We start from the raw sequence: 16,218 nt of genomic DNA, 5'->3' as shown, positions 1-16,218 counted from the left end.
TTCATGGTCGTGGCACTCGTCTACTTGATGCAGGCCATCATCTTCGGAGGGCCCTTTAAAGACCCGCTCTTCTTTGTCAAGTTCAACGAGCGCTGGCCGCGGCCCACTCCGCCCCGGCAGGACTCTCCAGCGCCAGCCGAGGTGCTCAGTACGGTCCCCTCTTCATCCTTCGAGCAAGTCCTTGTTGATCTGCACACAGACAATGAGACGATATGAGTTGATTGTTTACAAAAAGGGGGGGAACTTTTCTTTTCTCTGTGGATATGAGGAACAAGGACTCCACAGGGATTACACCAGTGCTATTTTAAAGGACACAAACTTTGACTATATATGTGAGTAAGTTGTGTTGTTGTATATTAGTGATGCAGGATAATATCAGCACATCTTCAGTATCGGCTGATGAAGGTTTTAGAATAGAGTCGTGTAATAATATCTTTTTTTCACTACAGGAAAGACCTCATGCTCTCTGCAATTAGGTGTAAAATAATATGTGCTTTGCAATCAACCAGAAGGAGTGAAAATATCAGCAAATCTGTATCGGCTAACATCCAGTATCGTGCATCGTGTATGTCCCGTCTCTGTCCTTTTTTTAATTTAAATTTTTTAATTTTGTTTTTTTTACAAAACCCAGGACTAATTATGCTACAGATTGAAAAATAGCATGTAATACTGGCTGGTCTTTGCACATCTTCCAGGAATGTGCAGCTGGCGATTCTCATATCGAGGACAATGAACTTGCTTCCACAGAAGCGTCCAAAATAGTCACTTGTAAAAAGCTGTATCAACAACACATAAATCTGTATCAATTTAATGAATGTTTTAATTATAAACTGTGGCTGCCTGATATGTACAGTTAAGCACAAACGATATCATACTGTTTGTTTGGCCATAGTCATTAAGTCTGTGACAATCGCTCTTCTCCTGAAGCTAATATGAGGTTTAAGAAGTCTGTTAGACAACCCACTGTAAGAATGTCCTGCTTCCTGTTACTATCCCTTCACACGGATCCAACACGGTCCATGAATGCACAGAGTCGCGGCTGGTGACTCATGAAATTGGAGAGGGCAGGAGGAAACCTGTCTCACGTTAGCAAACTGAACCCGGAGTCAAATTCCCTGTTTGTGTACAAATTCTTTGCCAATAAAGCTGATTCTGAGTCTGATGTTATTTTACACTAGTAGAGAAATTACTTTATAAATGTTACTGAGATTGGTTAATGTTTTATTTCAACCAATTACTACTTTATCCCTTTTGCCTCACAAAAATAGAGGAAGAGCGTCCTCCACTGTGAACCTATCCTGTAAACCTATTTTACTACAAAAATAGGTTTACATGATTTAATGCTTCAGCACTGTACATGCTCTGTTTTAGCTCCTGTCTCTTTAAGGCCCCTAGTCTGCTCTGATTGGTCATCTCACACATGCCTGACCCAGCACTGCTAACAACAACAGAACAGCTGTGCTAAATCAATTCTCACTGCCAAAGAGGCAGATTTTGTCTTTTTTTCCAGCTCCCACAAAGTAACCAACCCAACCACACACCTGAACCTACCGGTAAAGACAGAATCATGTTTGATGTACCGTTCTGTAGAAATCATTTGTCATCGACATACAGTAAAAATCGTTAAAATGTCTGGATTAATGTGGATTATTGGGGATTATTGTGACATTTTGATATCCATGTAAATGCATCTCATGTGTTACTTATTGCTGTCACTTTCATCATATTCATGTTCATAGTAATCCTCAAAGGAAGGCCGGGGCTTACAGACTGACTGGTAGCTGTGTACAGAGCAACATATAGGTAGATAAAAATAACACTGGTCATCCATCTGTTTATTTATATTACTGAGGGACAGGGTTTTTAAAAGGTTGGTCATTAAAATTGTTAACCCCAAATAAGATCCTAACCAGACTGAGGCAGAGCTGGGTTTGGAGCAGTTAACATGGTATTACGTTTTTATTGTGTCTTAGAATAGAGTTATGTGACATATACAGTGTTTCACTAACTACAAAGTTGTGTAACAGTAGCACAAGCAGAGAAGTCACCAAAGCAGCAAAACACAAAAATATACACTTAATATTAAAATGTAATATGTGTATTAGCCAAATAAAGCTGCATAAACAAAACCCCTGAGTATAATTAATTAAGCGTTGGTGTGTTCTATTGCTTTTGAATTAAAATGTTCATTTTTAAAAAGCAGATGTGTTTTTCTTCCCTCAAAAGTTTTGATTTGAAAAGAAAGATATTGTATAGCAATAAATACTTGAGTAAAGGTCTTAAAGTATCTGATATTAAATGTACTGGAGTATCAAAAGTACAAATAAAAATAAAATTATACATACATTTTTATGCATGTGAAGTGTGGGGAAAAAGTATAACGAAGCAGAAAATGGAAATACTCAAGTAAAGTACAAGTAAAAAGGACTTGAGTGCAGTACATGAGTAAATGTACTCAGTTACATGACATTAGTTACATTAAATGCAGTCACTTACCACCAAACAGGAATCTAGATGGAGTCAAATCTTAAGAAACGAAACCGGAAGTAGCAGAAGTGATCCATCTCGTGTTTGATGCTCCTTCTGTAATCTTTGACTGTCCGTCGCTGTCTGCTGCCCCCTGGCGGCGGAGCGACACGCGACAGTTTACCGTTGGCGCTGCTGACCACGCTGACCTGTGGATGACCTCACCAAAACGGACAGAAAACCAACTTAAAAACATAAAAACACTGTCTGCACTCTCGTTGTTAACATTTACGTTTCACAATCTTATTTCTGTGACGTGCGGACGGATTAACAGAGAGCTTTGAGACTCTGGACGGTGAGTGAAGCCCGTTTCTCGTCACTGGCCTGCGGTTGCGTGCAGCATCGTTACAGTCCGCCGGGTTAAAGTGGTTCAGACAGCTCAGGTTGTTCTGAAAAACACTGTTAGGTTAGATTAAAGACAATGATGTGATTTATTTGACATGTTAACTGGTTATGACTAGTTTACACCTGCTTACTCTGGTTGTGTTGTGCGGCGCTAGCTGGCTGCTAGCTGTCAGCGGCGAAGCTAACCTGCAGGTGTGCTCCATCCCAGCGTGGTGGACGTCAGTGGACGAGGGTTCCTGTTTAAATACGCCTCGTTCCTGCTGCTGAGAAAGTTTGTGTCATGAATATCATTTAGAGTAAGATTAAGGGTATTTAGAAATAAACTGACATATGAGGTTGTTAATTTTTTTTAAAATAAAAGTTCTCAATTTTGAATTAATTGTGCAAAACAATCAATTTAATGTTTATCATAGCCAATATCTATCAAAAAAGTACACAACCTCAGGTTGTAAGTCTTACAGTTCACCATCAACCCTGCTCAATAAATACATACATACTTTCTCATATAGTTGGTTGTGATAATGCAGTTTTTCAAAAAGAAAATGAATCTGACTTAGAGTGTCAGAGACGTGTTTTGATGCTTTGGCAACATCGTTGTAAAACTTTCATGCCAATAAAGCCCCTTTGAATTGAATTGACTTAGAGTCAGAGTTAAGTATATTTCATATTAGCCTGCCCTGCATTCATGCCCGTAAGTCAAAACAGAACAGCATTATAAAGAAGTACTGCAGTGCTGCAGAGATGCCTTTTTGTTAAAATGTTGCTCTCCAGATGTAAGAAAACCTGTTTATTTGCTACAAACTCCCACAAATGTCACATCATCATGATTTAAATCTTTTTTTTAAGTGAAAATAAGAATTTTGATGCAAAAACGATCAGTCCAACAGCTCGTGAATCATATCCCAATCACAGTATCGTCAGAATAATCGACATACATTTTTCCAGATACAAATTGTTATCACCTGTACCTTTTGACCCCCACTCTCCTTTTCTCTGTCGTCCTCCTGTAAAGTGGACGCAGAGATGTGGTGCTACCAAAAGCCGGGGTTTGAAGGCCTCCTCCTCGCCGAGCTGCAGAGACAGCAGCAGTGCAGCCAGTTCTGTGACACTCTGCTCAGGACAAACGGTATAAATATACTCAAGAAAACAGATTAATTACACATTACAACGAAAATGAATCGCCAACTATTGTAGATATACTCAATTAATGGTTGCACATTTTCATCTGATATTATAGTTTCATGTAGTTGTAGATTTTATCATCAGTGACTTATTTCCTCTCCTGCAGGTGTTTCAGTGCCAGCACACAGTTGTATTCTCTCAGCCATCAGCCCCCACATCTCCTCCGCTCTCTCCTCCACGCCGCCGCCCCCTGCAGGACAGAGCCGTCTCCTGGAGTTTCGGGCTCTCGGTGGCTGCACGCTGCTTCACATGGTCAGACTGTTGTACTGTGGAGAGATGGCAGGAGAGGGGGAGAAGGAGAAACAGGAGGCCATTTCTGCTGCAGCCAGGCTGGGCATCCACGGGCTGGTGGAGGTCACGAGAAGAGACTGCAAACGCAGACGTGAGGAAGGAGAAGGTCGCCTTGCAGAGGTAGGAGTGCAGACGGAGCCTGAGGAGAATGGGGGGTGGCGGGGCAGGTGGAGGAGAGAGGTGAGTGGTAGGAGCACCTTTCTATGGAAAGAAACATTGTCAGAAGGTGGAAGAGACACATGGACGCAGACGGAGGAGCTGCAGGCGAGCACAGCTCCTCCTTCTGAGCCAGCAGCCTCCTATCAGACTATTGACATCGCCACTCTCCAGATTTTAGGAGAGACAAACCCCACTCTTCTTCTCCCTCAAATCCCCTACATCCCCGTATCCCTTCCTCCGCCTTCCTCTGACCCCATGCAAGAAGCCACAGCAGCTGGACACACATCTGCGGCTCATGTGGCACCGCAGTACACCTCAGTCCACCCGTCCCTCCCTTCTTTTGCTGCTGACCCTCAGAGCTGGTGGGCAGGCCCTCAAGCTGAATACATCACAGCAAGTAATGAATTGGAGGACGAGAGGTACGAGCAGTTTCAAGGCGACATCCCCGGATACATCAACGACTTCCTGAACCCGGACAAGAGGGAGGGCTCCCGCAGGAGGCGGTCAAGAGGGAGGCAGGGCACAGGAGAGGGACGTGCCAGGAGGGGTGGGACTGGCCAGAGAAGAGCCGGGAGACCACGAGGGAGGACAGCAGGGAGAGGGAGAGGGAGAGGAGGGTTAACGCAGACGGTGGACGTGCAGGAGGTGGGGGTGAGCAAGCTGCAGAAGTTGTTCCTGCAAAGGTGGGGGACGAGGGCGACCAGGACGGGCCAGGGCGGAGGAGCTGCAGGTAGGAGGCTGCAGCTGAAGACCAGAGAGCTGCTGACGCCAGCCAAGAGCCGGAGGAGGAGAGCGCGTGGGAAAGTGTGGGAGTTTGGCCCGAATGGAGACGTGCTGTGCAGTGATGGAGGAGCAGGAAAAGCGAAGCGTGGGCGGAAAAATTCAACACAGCAGCTTAACCAGGTGGGAGTGCTGATAATGTGACGTAACCAAAACATGAAACGAAAAGATATCAAAGTTATTTATTGTACAGAATTGTGACATTTCAAGTAAAGCGGTGTTTGATAATATAAACATGACATGGAGACGAGAGGGCTGGTTTTTCAAATCAAATACAAAAACCTCACCAGGGCTTGATTATGAGAACATTTTAGAGCTTGAAATATAGTATTTTATTTTGAAAGAGGATATTAGAGGGCCCATAGTCCAGGGGTGGGATGTTATAAATGAAATGAGATGAAGAAACCAGTTGAGATTTTCTTGTTTTCACAAATAAAAATAACAGCAATTTTATAGAAAATACAATAATCGAAGTTAGTTATCGACAACTTTCATCCTAAAGCTTCTGACATAATCAAGTCTGATATTAGAAAATAAGAAGACTCCTCCATTAAAAAGGTTTAATGGATTATAACTGCATTTACAATCACTATTCTTCAGTCATTTGTTTCTTACCAGGCCAAGAGACTAAATGTAGAGAGAGATCCAGCTGAACCAAAACACACATTATTTTTTAACATGTCTAACCTCATGTAGGTATCATCACTTTCTAAGACTTTCTTACATCGCTCGTTACATATTAAGTGCTATATGATATAATAAACACAGTTTTCTCCGCGGTTACAGGATGACCTCCCTGCTGGTCGACCTCAGAGTGCGACGGCCAAACCACCAACGACTCTTTCCTCCTTTTCTTCCCCTCCCATGAGATTCTACAATGTTCATACCTTGTCTACCCCCAGCACCTCGCTCCGGCTTTCTCAGTCAGACGACCTGAGATCCCCTGCAGCCTCCTTCGTGTCTCCAGCATCGACTCTAATCCACACCACCCCTGTCCCTCCTCTGGCCCCTCCACCTCATGAGGAACAGCCCGAACACATCGATCGTCTGCTGGAGGAAGTGATGATGGGCCTCGACATTTTACCAAACAACAATGCCGCTCTACACCCTCAGCCTCCTGTTCCAGCCGGTCTCAGTACCTACGCCTCCTCCAGCCAAACTATGGAAAAACAACAAGTGCAGGTTGTCGCTGTAGCAGGAGGAGGTGGTGGTTCCAGCTCTGCAAACAGTGAGGTGCCGGTTCTGCAGCAGCAGGGACAGGGGGAGCTGAACGAGATGTTGGAGCACTTCCTCCTGTCCTTCGAGCAGCACGTCGACAACTGTGCTGGCAGAGAAGAGGTGGAGGTAGGTGGTTGCAGAGAGGCTCCAGTCAGAAGCTCTCAAATAACCAGACAGCAGCAGAATGAAGCGAGACGTTCACAGCCACGTAAAGCTTCAGCTCGCAGTCCCGCTCCCCCAAAACATTCTGAGAAGCCATCAGGGGAAGTCAGAAAACCAGTCAAACGACGGAGAAAGAAAACATTTAATCAATATCTGTTCACGTTGGAGAAAAAGAGAAAGAGGGTGAGGGTGAGGGTGAGGAAGCCAGCGTCATTGAGTGACGCTAAGTCCAAAATTGTTCATGACCAAGGAGACAAGCTCCAGCAGATGCCTGTGGTGAAACTGGAGAGGAGTGGCCCGCTGCCAGTCAGAGTTACACTGCAGGGAGACAGCTGCCTGGACGTCAAGGTGGCAAACATTTCTAAATCCTCTCCATTAATGCTTCTGAATGAAGTCTGCTGTCACCCTTAGGTGAGAAAAAACAAGTCTTATAGAGGATTTTATATGTTTTTCTGTGTGTTTATATATTTCAGAGTCTTGCAAAAGCAACGGCCAGATCATCATCAAAGAAAAATGGCAGCTTGTCCGGAAAGAATCAGCCAGACAGTCGGATCACCAAGACGTACCCCATCAGGAGCAGGTTTAAGGAACAGGTATGGTGAGCACCGACCAAGAGGAATGAACCAGACTACTATCTGTCATGTATTGTTTTTATATTTGTCTGTATATCTATCCAATAAGATTAATTTGTTTTACAGGACAGTGTTCCCTCTCCTCTTGAGGAGCCACTACAGAACCGGCCGCCCTCAACCGTCAAACCAGTTGGCAGGCGAGGCATGCCAAGGAAAAATGGACAACCTCTCGGTTTATGTAACGAAGAGAGTTCAAGACCGCCAATTGAGACAGAGCCTGTGGAGCCCTGTGGCACAGAGGAGCTACCAGAGACAAATCAGGAGAGACATGAAGAAGAAATGACTGTCCAGCCACAGCAAGAGGCAGCGGGACCTACAAAGAGGGGAGAGAAGAGGGGAGCAGAGTCCGAGGAGGAGACAAGTGATGGTGCCACTGTGACCAAGAGGGTTTGCTTTGAGCAGATACAGCAGCCGACCCCTGAGACGTTAACATCAGGCTCTGAGTCTGCAGCTGTAGAGATCGAGGACGTAATGGATGTGGAGACTGAGACGGAGAGCAGCGATGACACGCTCATCGATGTGGATGGAGATGAGGAAGGAGAAGGGGAATGCAGAACAGCACCAACTCTGTCGCTTGACGTCAAAGTGAAGCCTTACGTTTCACCTGCTTCTCACTCAGAGGTCAATCAAGGGTCAACGAGAAGCTGGGAAGATGAGATCGACGTGATCGGAGGGGCCAGTCCCGCTCCTGATCCTGTGATCATCAGCTGGACGGAGTCTTCAGAAGAAGAGAAAGAGGAAGAAGACAAGGATGTTGACGTTGACGGAGAGAGCACAGACTCTGCCTCAACTGTGGTCTTCGCTACGATGAGTAAAGGTGAGCTTGTCGACAGAAATCATCACACTGAGGTGCTCTTACGTTAGTGTCTGTCGTTTTGTTTTCTACTCGTCTTCAGTTTGTTGTTTCGTACATTTGTTTTTATTGTGTGCGCCTCCGTGTGCAAACACACCGAAGATCACGTGAGGGGGTTTGTTTTCCTACTCTGCCTAATGTTCCTAATGTTTAGGAAAAGAAGAGCTGTGAGCAACATGTTAGCTGTGTGTTTGATTTAAAATAGGGGTAGAGATAGAAAAGATGATCTCTATGATGCATAAAGATACTTGAGTGAGTTACTTAGTGAGAATCAGCAACAAAACAACAGGGCTTGAGTTGAGAATTAAGACTTAACAACAGTCAGACTGACTGAGATTGTTCATTGTTTCCACTTTATTGAGCCGTACTCGTTCTAAGGTTCTTACTACTATGTTCAGTCATTTTTACGCGGATGTGTTCAGTTTGTTTTAACTGTCAGGTGTTAAAAACAACACGAACCAAACAGTTGAGAGAGTCTACAAAAAAAAAAAATCAGGTTCATGCAGTGACAAAGTAATCAAGAGTGTTTTATTAGTTGTAAATATGACTATGACTGTTTTAGTTGTAAATTCTGCCACAGTTTGTAAATGTTCCAGGAAAACTCTTCCTTTTTTTACTCTCAGGTTATGTTTCACGATGTTCCTCATGGCACTTTGAGTCCAGGACTCTGATTTCTAAAATAAAAAGATTATTTTCTACTTCCTGCGTTTCATCAGCTCTCTTCTTGAATGCACACCGCTGCAAATGAAGCATCAGAGTGTAGATTAATGTTTCATATTGAAACAAAAATCACAAACGTACAGGACTGATGAAAATGATTGAAGCCTGTGGGGCTTTTCCGTGTGGTCAGCGGCTTTAGGCTTCAAAGGATGACGCTCTACCTACCCCTCTGTTCTGGCCGTAGGTGACAACACTCACTTCCCACATGTTATCTTACTTACGTTACATAGATCAGTCTTGACTCAAACAGGACGTGAACACGTGTCTGACTCTGACTTTCTTGCTCTTTATACTGCTGCACTAGAGGAGGACCTTCAGCCTGAAAATGAGAAGCTCACAGCCTGTATTTGATGCGTTGGCAATGAGAACAGCTGCTTCTCTGCACTCTCAAATTGAAAGACCGCACTCTTAAATAAAGATGGAGGCGAAAAAAACCCCATAAAAACCCGACCGATCCAGCAGCATGGTCCATTATTATAGATCAGTTATAATATTCTTAAAATGCTCAAATGTTTCAGTCAGTTTAGCACCTAATATTAGTTTGGCACATTTGAATATAGATCATTTTGTGGCTACATTTTCTTGCTTTAAAATATGTGATCATTAGACCCCTGACTTGCTAAAGTTTGGAGTAAAGGAACAGCGACAAGGTTTCATTATGGGACAAAGTGTCAGAACATCAGTAGAAACGTATCAAACCAACTTTAATTTTGAGACGTGTCTCTTGATATTTTGATACTTTCACAGTTTAAACCGATTATAACTGACATAAAGTTCAGCCGAACACAAACGCTGTCATCTGTAGAGAGAAGAACTGACTTCACAGGCACCTCATAGTCCTGCAGGTGGTGTGTTTCATATTTTATTCATGTTTCGGGACAAGCCACCATCAGTGCACTCTCGCATACACACTTGTACAATAAACCAAGAGGACATGAGGTGAAAATGAGTTTATTAGTTATCAACCTGTGGATCAACCTCCTACACACAACAACAAAACACATCTGAGCTGTGCCACAGCGCAGTCTGCAGCGACTGCAGCTGGGGGAGGCCTTCCCGGTCGACGGCGCCATGCTGGAGCTTCGTCTCCCCTCTGGATCATGGCTCGGCTCAGGTGAGAGTTAACAGCGCAGGTGTGTGTTTGTGCGTGAGTGTGCAGGGACCTCTAAACCAAGTAAAAAGACACTGTGTGAGTGTCAGTGATGTCTGTGTGTGTGGAGCATGTGTTTCCCTGTGCTTTAACAGTGCGATATTGTCTCTTATCACACTCTGGCAACGGCTGTAAATCAGTGGTGGTGTTGAGTTGGGGCGGGCCGGCTGTTGCGGCTCAAGTCAAGAGGAAGGAGAGGAAGAAAGAGAGAGAGAGATAAAGAGAGGAGGGGGTAAAGGTAAAGGTAAAGGTAAAGGGTGGGGTGGGGTTGGGTGAGGGTCGAGGGGAGCTGCTGTCTCAGTCTCAGCCTGTCCTCCTCTCAGTGCTGGATACGCCTGATGGACTGGATCTGGGGGGTCTGACAGTGAGAGCCCCAGTTCCTCCAGTGCTGGTAGTCTCCGCTGTGTCTCTCACACTCCATGATGTACTGCTGGCCCCTGTAGCCAGGGTGCTGGTAGCACACGAAGCTGAGGGGTGGACAGAGAGGGCAGCGAGGGTTAGTGTGGATTCAGAGCTTCTGGATAGATAGTTTGAAGGAAACTAAAGACACAGATCAGTCTAAAACAGCTGGAAAATGCATCTTATTCGCACAGATTCACACTACACTTACGCGCCGCACTGCACGTGCATGGAGCCAACCTCAGGCATCATCCAGCCCATGGCCTGCAGAGAGGGGTAGTCGTCACAGATCTCCACGCTGCGGCCCATGAAGTTCTCCCTCTCGAAGATGATCATGCGGCTGCTCTGGTGAGACTGAAGAGGAGAGAGAGAGAAACGCACAGTTGGGATTTTGGATTCTTGAGGCACTTACAGATTTGAAGAGAGGACACGGAGGTGGACTCACGGCGCAGTAGATGGGGCGCAGAGACATGAGGCGCTCCACGTGGTAGGAGAGGGAGCCGCTGTAAGCGTCCCAGTGGGGGTACTCTCCTCTCTCCAGGATGAACTGCTGGCCCTGGAAGTCATGGTGCTCGAAACCAACCCAGCTGTTGAGAAACGCAGAGAGAGAGAGAGCAGTTTACTTTTGTGTCATCAAGAGGACAAGTGCTAGAGGACAAGAGGAAAAGTGCGAGACTTACGCTCCACTCTCCACCCTGATGGAGCGGATGTTGTCCAGGCCGCACTCCTGAATGTTGCAGCACTCGGAGGTGAACTCCAGGCACTTGCCCTGGAAGTGCTCCTGCTCGAACACGGTCACCTGGGGAGACGAGACGAGGCTTGAGTGGGCGGCAAGTTACAACGAAGTTCATCCTCTGAGTGTCCAGCAGGAATTAACACATCATAATCACATAATTTGTGCGTAAATGAGCGTGCGTTACCTTGAAGAAGGGAGCCATGCCCATTCCTGAGTTGACCAGCGGCTGCATCATGGGGGACCTTGTAGTTCTGTACATCTTTACTCCTGAGAAGAAGGTACAGGGGGAGAAAAGTGTCATTTCGAGACTCGTTTGATTCAATAATGAGATATTTTTAGACGCTTTGGCACGTTTTCTTAGTGTAAAACATGTTGCTGTTCAATTCCCACTAACTAATAACAGTCTGAGCTGAAACATCTGGAGGAGATCTGATCCAAAACAGATCATTGACTTTTTTTTTTTTTTTTTTTTTTTTAAAAAGCAGCATGTTGTCCAAGTGTTTCAGAAAGTGCTTTTTGGTTTTCAGAGTGTTGGTGTGTGGAGCAGCTTGAGTGCACCTGTCTGTCGGACCCTGACCGTGTGGAGAGCAGAGTTTCATCCTTACCTAGTTTGGCACTTTATTAGAAGAGGTTTGGAGTGGTACGCGCCTACCGCCTGCCTCGCGTAGAGTTTTGGGAGAACCTGGCGCTTCAGTTTTATACCGACGGTCGGGTAGCGCGCCTGCCGGTGCGCGTCCACGGCTCTGACTGGGGACCACGCTCTCCGTCCGTTTGGCACAGCGGTGTCATCCGGCGGGGGCGCGCTCCCGAGCTCGCCGCGCGTGCCGCTGTTGGACTCCGTTGTGTCGCCAGCTCAGCACATCCCATAGAGCCGCTGCTGCCCGGGAACAAAGGCGCTCCGGTATGTTCGGACCCCGGTCAGCAGTCCAGCGCGTACCCCGGCACAAAGGGCCGGGATCGGGGTGGAGAATGTGGGGATTAACGGCGGAGCAGGGAGGCACCGCGGGGGAACAGAGGGAGATGACTGGGTGGGTCTGTGTGAGTGTAGAAAAAGTTAAAGTTTCATTTGAGCTCCGTTCACACAATGGCATCTCCAATGGTACCTGCGCGCGCACCTTCAAGGCACACAGATGTTTGGTTGAACACAGATGTGTTTGGTCATCAGGGGAGCTGGTTGATTATCATCCAGTGACTCTTCTCACTCCTTCTCCAATATGTAAACACAGTCATCAAGCGTTTTTCATCTGTTTCTGTGCTTTTTATTTATTTCTTGTTATTTGTTTTTGAACTATTATTCTGGTCTGTCGTTTCTTATTCTGTACGTATTCGAAATAAACATCGCAATCAAACATTTTAATCAATAAATCAGAGGGGCCCAAACTTAAAGGTAATGGTGGATCAAAATTGTAATAATTTTATTCATATTGTATCGTGTTGTTAAGATAATTACATTTTGTAAAGGTGCAAAATGCCAGAAGGACAATGTCACTCACCTGATTATGAAAAGTAATTAATAATTATCCTACATATAACATTTTTTAAAACTTTTTTTTTTTTAAATGAAACACCAGACTAGATATTTACATGTTTAAAGGTGCAAAATGTAAGAATTTTTATTTAAAATAGTCAAATATGAATTGAACTTATCAGCCAAATGAGAAGAAATAACATAATAGAAATTATATTGTGTTACTTAAGTTAGCATGCTAAGCAGCTAGCCCCAGCCCGTACTGGTCCTGTGCTACCAGAGTTAACACCAACACTTCCCTGGTGCTCCGAGCTCCCAATCCGGACCACGAGATGCACGGATAACTGAGCTATCAAGATAACAGCAGTTCATTCTTACACATTGGACCTTTCATTTTTAATTTTTCATTGTGAGCCAGCTTCACTTTGGTTTAACAAAATCAATGCTTCCCAAAGCAGAGTTGCAGTTACTTCCCCATTTAAGCAGCAAATGAATTATAAATGACATCAAACATGCGGAAATCAGACCCCTCCTATTGAAAAAATGTCAGTGGTCTGATGCTTCTGTGTGGGGCTCCTTCGGATGAAAAGTTTGGACCTTTAGTGAGGAAGCTTTTCATCCAAATATATGTGTCATACAGGCAATCTTCTCACTGACATTATCTGGAAACATGAAATTACATTTAGATTTGTCCACTTTGTGTTTGAAGCCACACATTCCTTCCTGCCACAATCAAATAATTCAACTTTAGTGAATATTATAGGTTGTTATGGTAAAGGCAGATTAAAGAATCTGACATATAACGCCAAATTACTCTGATTTTTGTGAGTCTCATTTAACTCTAACAGTTGAACTTGTGCTTTACTCTGTCAGTAACTGGGCGTCAGTCTGTTCTCCAGCTTCTGTCAGTCGTCCTCTGCCTCCGCCCATCCCCTCTGTCCGTCCCTCCCTGATGATGTGGGGTTTCTTTTGTCCCGCCGCTCTGACCTCAGCAGGTTTGTTTCTCTGCCCATAATCCCCCTCCTATGGGCGCCAGCGTATAAAAGGGAGCGGCGCACTCCGAGCCACACACACTCTGAGTGAGGCTCGGCACAGGCATCGCACACACAGGTAAGGTACACACGCATACAGTATATGCCTGCAGGTGTGTGGAGATACAAAAAATACAGATTATTCCACATACTTCCATCTCTAATGCATCCTTCCTTTACACCATCAAACATGCTCGATCCGTCACATGAACAAACCCTCTCTGAGTGTTTTTCCCCTCTCTTTCCACTCAGTAATCATGTCCAGTGGAGATAAGTCCAAGACCTCTTCCCAGACCGATGGGAAGGCCGCTCAGGGCAAGAAGTCCGAGATGGGAATGATGTCCTACAAGGTGGGTGGCTCTCTTGTCTAAAAACACACTGAGATATATGTAATTTATCATATCGCAGATGTTGTTCTGACTCACCTGTCTGCACCTGTTCCCCCTCCAGATGTACGTGTTCGACCAGGAGAACTTCCAGGGTCGCATGATCGAGATCAGCAACGAGTGCATGAATGTGTGCGAGCTGGGCATGGACCGCGTTCGCTCCCTGCGCGTTGAGTGCGGACCGTAAGTCTCCGAAAACACGACACACATCTGCATTTTCACATTTCAAACCCACCTCTTGACATTCATGATGTCCTCTCTCGTGTGCAGCTTCGTGGGCTTCGAGCAGATGAACTTCTGTGGTGAGATGTACATCCTGGAGAAGGGAGAGTATCCTCGCTGGGACTCCTGGAGCAACTGCCAGAAGAACGACTACCTGCTGTCCTTCAGGCCCGTCAGGATGGTAAAAGAAAATAACGCTCTTGTTTTCACGCTCTCGAGTTTTCTCTGTTGCTTTAGAGCCCCTTCTCTAAACTAACCTGTCTCTCCTCCAGGACCCCGAGAAGCACAAGATCTGCCTGTACGAGGTTGGAGAGTTCAAGGGCCGCAAGATGGAGATCATGGACGATGACGTTCCTAGCCTGTTCTCCTACGGCTTCACCGATAGAGTCGGCAGCATCATCGTCAGCTGTGGAACGTGAGTGCAGCTCATAAAGCCGTAAAAAAAATCCATCCACGTAATGTCGATCCTGTTTCTGACACGTTTCCTCTTTCTCCTCCAGCTGGGTGGGATACCAGTTCCCTGGATACCGTGGCAGCCAGTACCTGCTGGAGAAGGGCGACTTCAGGCACTTCAACGAGTATGGTGCCCGCCATCCTCAGTTCCAGTCCGTGAGGCGTATCCGTGACATGCAGTGGCACCAACAGGGCTGCTACACCATGGCCAGCAAGTGAGGCTCAGGGAAGGAGAGAAAGAGAAAGAGCGGAAGTGAGGGAGAGGGGCGGAGGAAGAGGGAAAGGGGGAGAGATGTCTGAGGCTTTACCTCAGTGCAAGTAATAATCTAATGCAGTGAGGGGAAGGGTGAGGATTTAGATCTGCCCCTAATTGGAGACAACACCTCAGTGGAAGGACCAGCTGGACCACCCTCCATCCCTCTCTGTCTCTACTTTTCTCTTTCTCCCCTATGGGCTGAGTTTTGCTTCCCCCCCTTTTCTCCCTTTTTTTTAGTCCCTCACTTCATTCCCCTCCACAGTCCTCCGAAACACCGAAGAGGTCGCACGACCCCTCTGGCTGTTTTACACACTCGATTCTCGGCTCAGGGTACGATACACCATGAGAAACTGAGTCCCTAGAGCCCCCTGCCCCCCGACCTCTCGCCCCTGTGCTCTGCACACCCTCTCTGCTGTACAGAATCCTGGCCAAGTTTTCAATAAAAAGGAAAATCTTGATTTCAAATATGTTGTTGTTGGTAATTATTACTGATAAATCACCTGAATGAAAATGTTAATGAACAAAAAATGACAAATAAAATAACAAGATGAGTAAAAATGTCAGATTTATCCATTTCATTAATCACCGCTTTTCTGAAGTTCAGTATTTTGAAAGTTTCCTTGAAATATTTCGATCCAGTTTGTTACGTGTGTGATACTTCGTAGTTCATAGTTTTAATTGTGAAACTGTAGTTGTCAAAGTGAACAAACACTATTGTAGTCATGCTGAATGGGGGTTAGAAAAGCTTTTGCATGGTCAGCTACAAAATACCTCAGAGTCAAACATGCTTTGTTAAAATAAATAAAACGCAGTGTGTAGAAAAAGAGACCAAGCTGTGATGACGATCATGTGACATAGCGATATATTGGTGCGTAGGGCCAAAACCCTCTCTTTATATAGACGCAGTAATTATTCAAATTAATTGAAAATGAGAAGAGTTAAATGATTTCTAATGAAAACAAGTCAGAATTTTTCATGCTATTCAAAAACAACTTTATTTTAAGAATATTACATGTACGTGTTTTTTATACAAAATATATAGAATAAAAATATATATTTTAATATGATTTAATATGAAATTAACTATTTTTCTGTAGCTGAATCTTCCATTTGTTCTTCTATTCATGCTTACAGGTTGTTTGAAGATTAAAGTGAACTGTGTCCACATGATGTTTATGCTTCTGACTCACTATAGGTTCACCTCACCTTGTTCTCGTTGAATCTCCATTTAAAGGACCAGTGTGTAGGA

The 16,218-nt window shown here is 45.0% G+C and overlaps 3 protein-coding genes across 4 annotated transcripts; 2 read left to right on the top strand and 1 right to left on the bottom strand.

Moving 5' to 3' along the window:
- The first annotated feature begins 2,502 nt into the window (after window positions 1-2,502).
- On the top strand, window positions 2,503-13,975 carry LOC311257195 (uncharacterized protein). The gene is made up of 8 exons (XM_084352670.1): window positions 2,503-2,821; window positions 3,884-3,997; window positions 4,160-5,406; window positions 6,070-7,011; window positions 7,137-7,256; window positions 7,362-8,112; window positions 13,495-13,616; window positions 13,905-13,975. The coding sequence occupies exons 2-7, from the start codon at window positions 3,895-3,897 to the stop codon at window positions 13,572-13,574; spliced, it is 3,243 nt and encodes a 1,080-aa protein (XP_084208796.1). The 5' UTR covers window positions 2,503-2,821; window positions 3,884-3,894; the 3' UTR covers window positions 13,575-13,616; window positions 13,905-13,975.
- Window positions 9,804-13,486, bottom strand: LOC311257199 (beta-crystallin A1-like). 2 transcript variants are annotated; one of them, XM_084352678.1, is made up of 6 exons: window positions 11,759-13,486; window positions 11,338-11,420; window positions 11,098-11,216; window positions 10,863-11,004; window positions 10,629-10,771; window positions 9,804-10,485 (listed from the first exon to the last, which is right to left on the bottom strand). In XM_084352678.1, the coding sequence occupies exons 2-6, from the start codon at window positions 11,410-11,412 to the stop codon at window positions 10,338-10,340; spliced, it is 627 nt and encodes a 208-aa protein (XP_084208804.1). In that variant the 5' UTR covers window positions 11,413-11,420; window positions 11,759-13,486; the 3' UTR covers window positions 9,804-10,337. The 2 variants fall into 2 exon arrangements, with proteins under 2 accessions (XP_084208804.1, XP_084208803.1); XM_084352677.1 differs by lacking the exon at window positions 11,759-13,486 and having other exon boundaries at window positions 11,338-11,618.
- LOC311257198 (beta-crystallin B1-like) lies at window positions 13,859-15,434 on the top strand (the record flags this gene model as incomplete). Its single annotated transcript, XM_084352676.1, has 5 exons — window positions 13,859-14,002; window positions 14,103-14,221; window positions 14,309-14,441; window positions 14,533-14,675; window positions 14,761-15,434. The coding sequence occupies 5 exons, from the start codon at window positions 13,859-13,861 to the stop codon at window positions 14,930-14,932; spliced, it is 711 nt and encodes a 236-aa protein (XP_084208802.1). The 3' UTR covers window positions 14,933-15,434.
- Window positions 15,435-16,218: the final 784 nt, after the last annotated feature.

Source organism: Pagrus pagrus, assembly GCF_965226575.1.
Source record: "Pagrus pagrus genome assembly, chromosome: 5".
Taxonomy (NCBI): domain Eukaryota; kingdom Metazoa; phylum Chordata; class Actinopteri; order Spariformes; family Sparidae; genus Pagrus; species Pagrus pagrus.
The sequence above is the reverse complement of the archived record's forward strand: the minus strand, read 5'-3'. Positions and strand labels throughout refer to the sequence as shown.

Coding starts and splice junctions, on each gene's coding strand:
- LOC311257199 (XM_084352677.1), bottom strand. CDS start 11,454: ATGACACTTTTCTCCCCCTGTACCTTCTTCTCAGGAGTAAAGATGTAC. Junction 11,217..11,337: donor GCATGGCTCCCTTCTTCAAG/GTAACGCACGCT, acceptor TCGTCTCCCCAG/GTGACCGTGTTCGAGCAGGA. Junction 11,005..11,097: donor ATCAGGGTGGAGAGTGGAGC/GTAAGTCTCGCA, acceptor GTTTCTCAACAG/CTGGGTTGGTTTCGAGCACC.
- LOC311257195 (XM_084352670.1), top strand. CDS start 3,895: ATGTGGTGCTACCAAAAGCCGGGGTTTGAAGGCCTCCTCCTCGCCGAG. Junction 7,012..7,136: donor ACAGCTGCCTGGACGTCAAG/GTGGCAAACATT, acceptor TATATATTTCAG/AGTCTTGCAAAAGCAACGGC. Junction 8,113..13,494: donor CTTCGCTACGATGAGTAAAG/GTGAGCTTGTCG, acceptor TTACTCTGTCAG/TAACTGGGCGTCAGTCTGTT.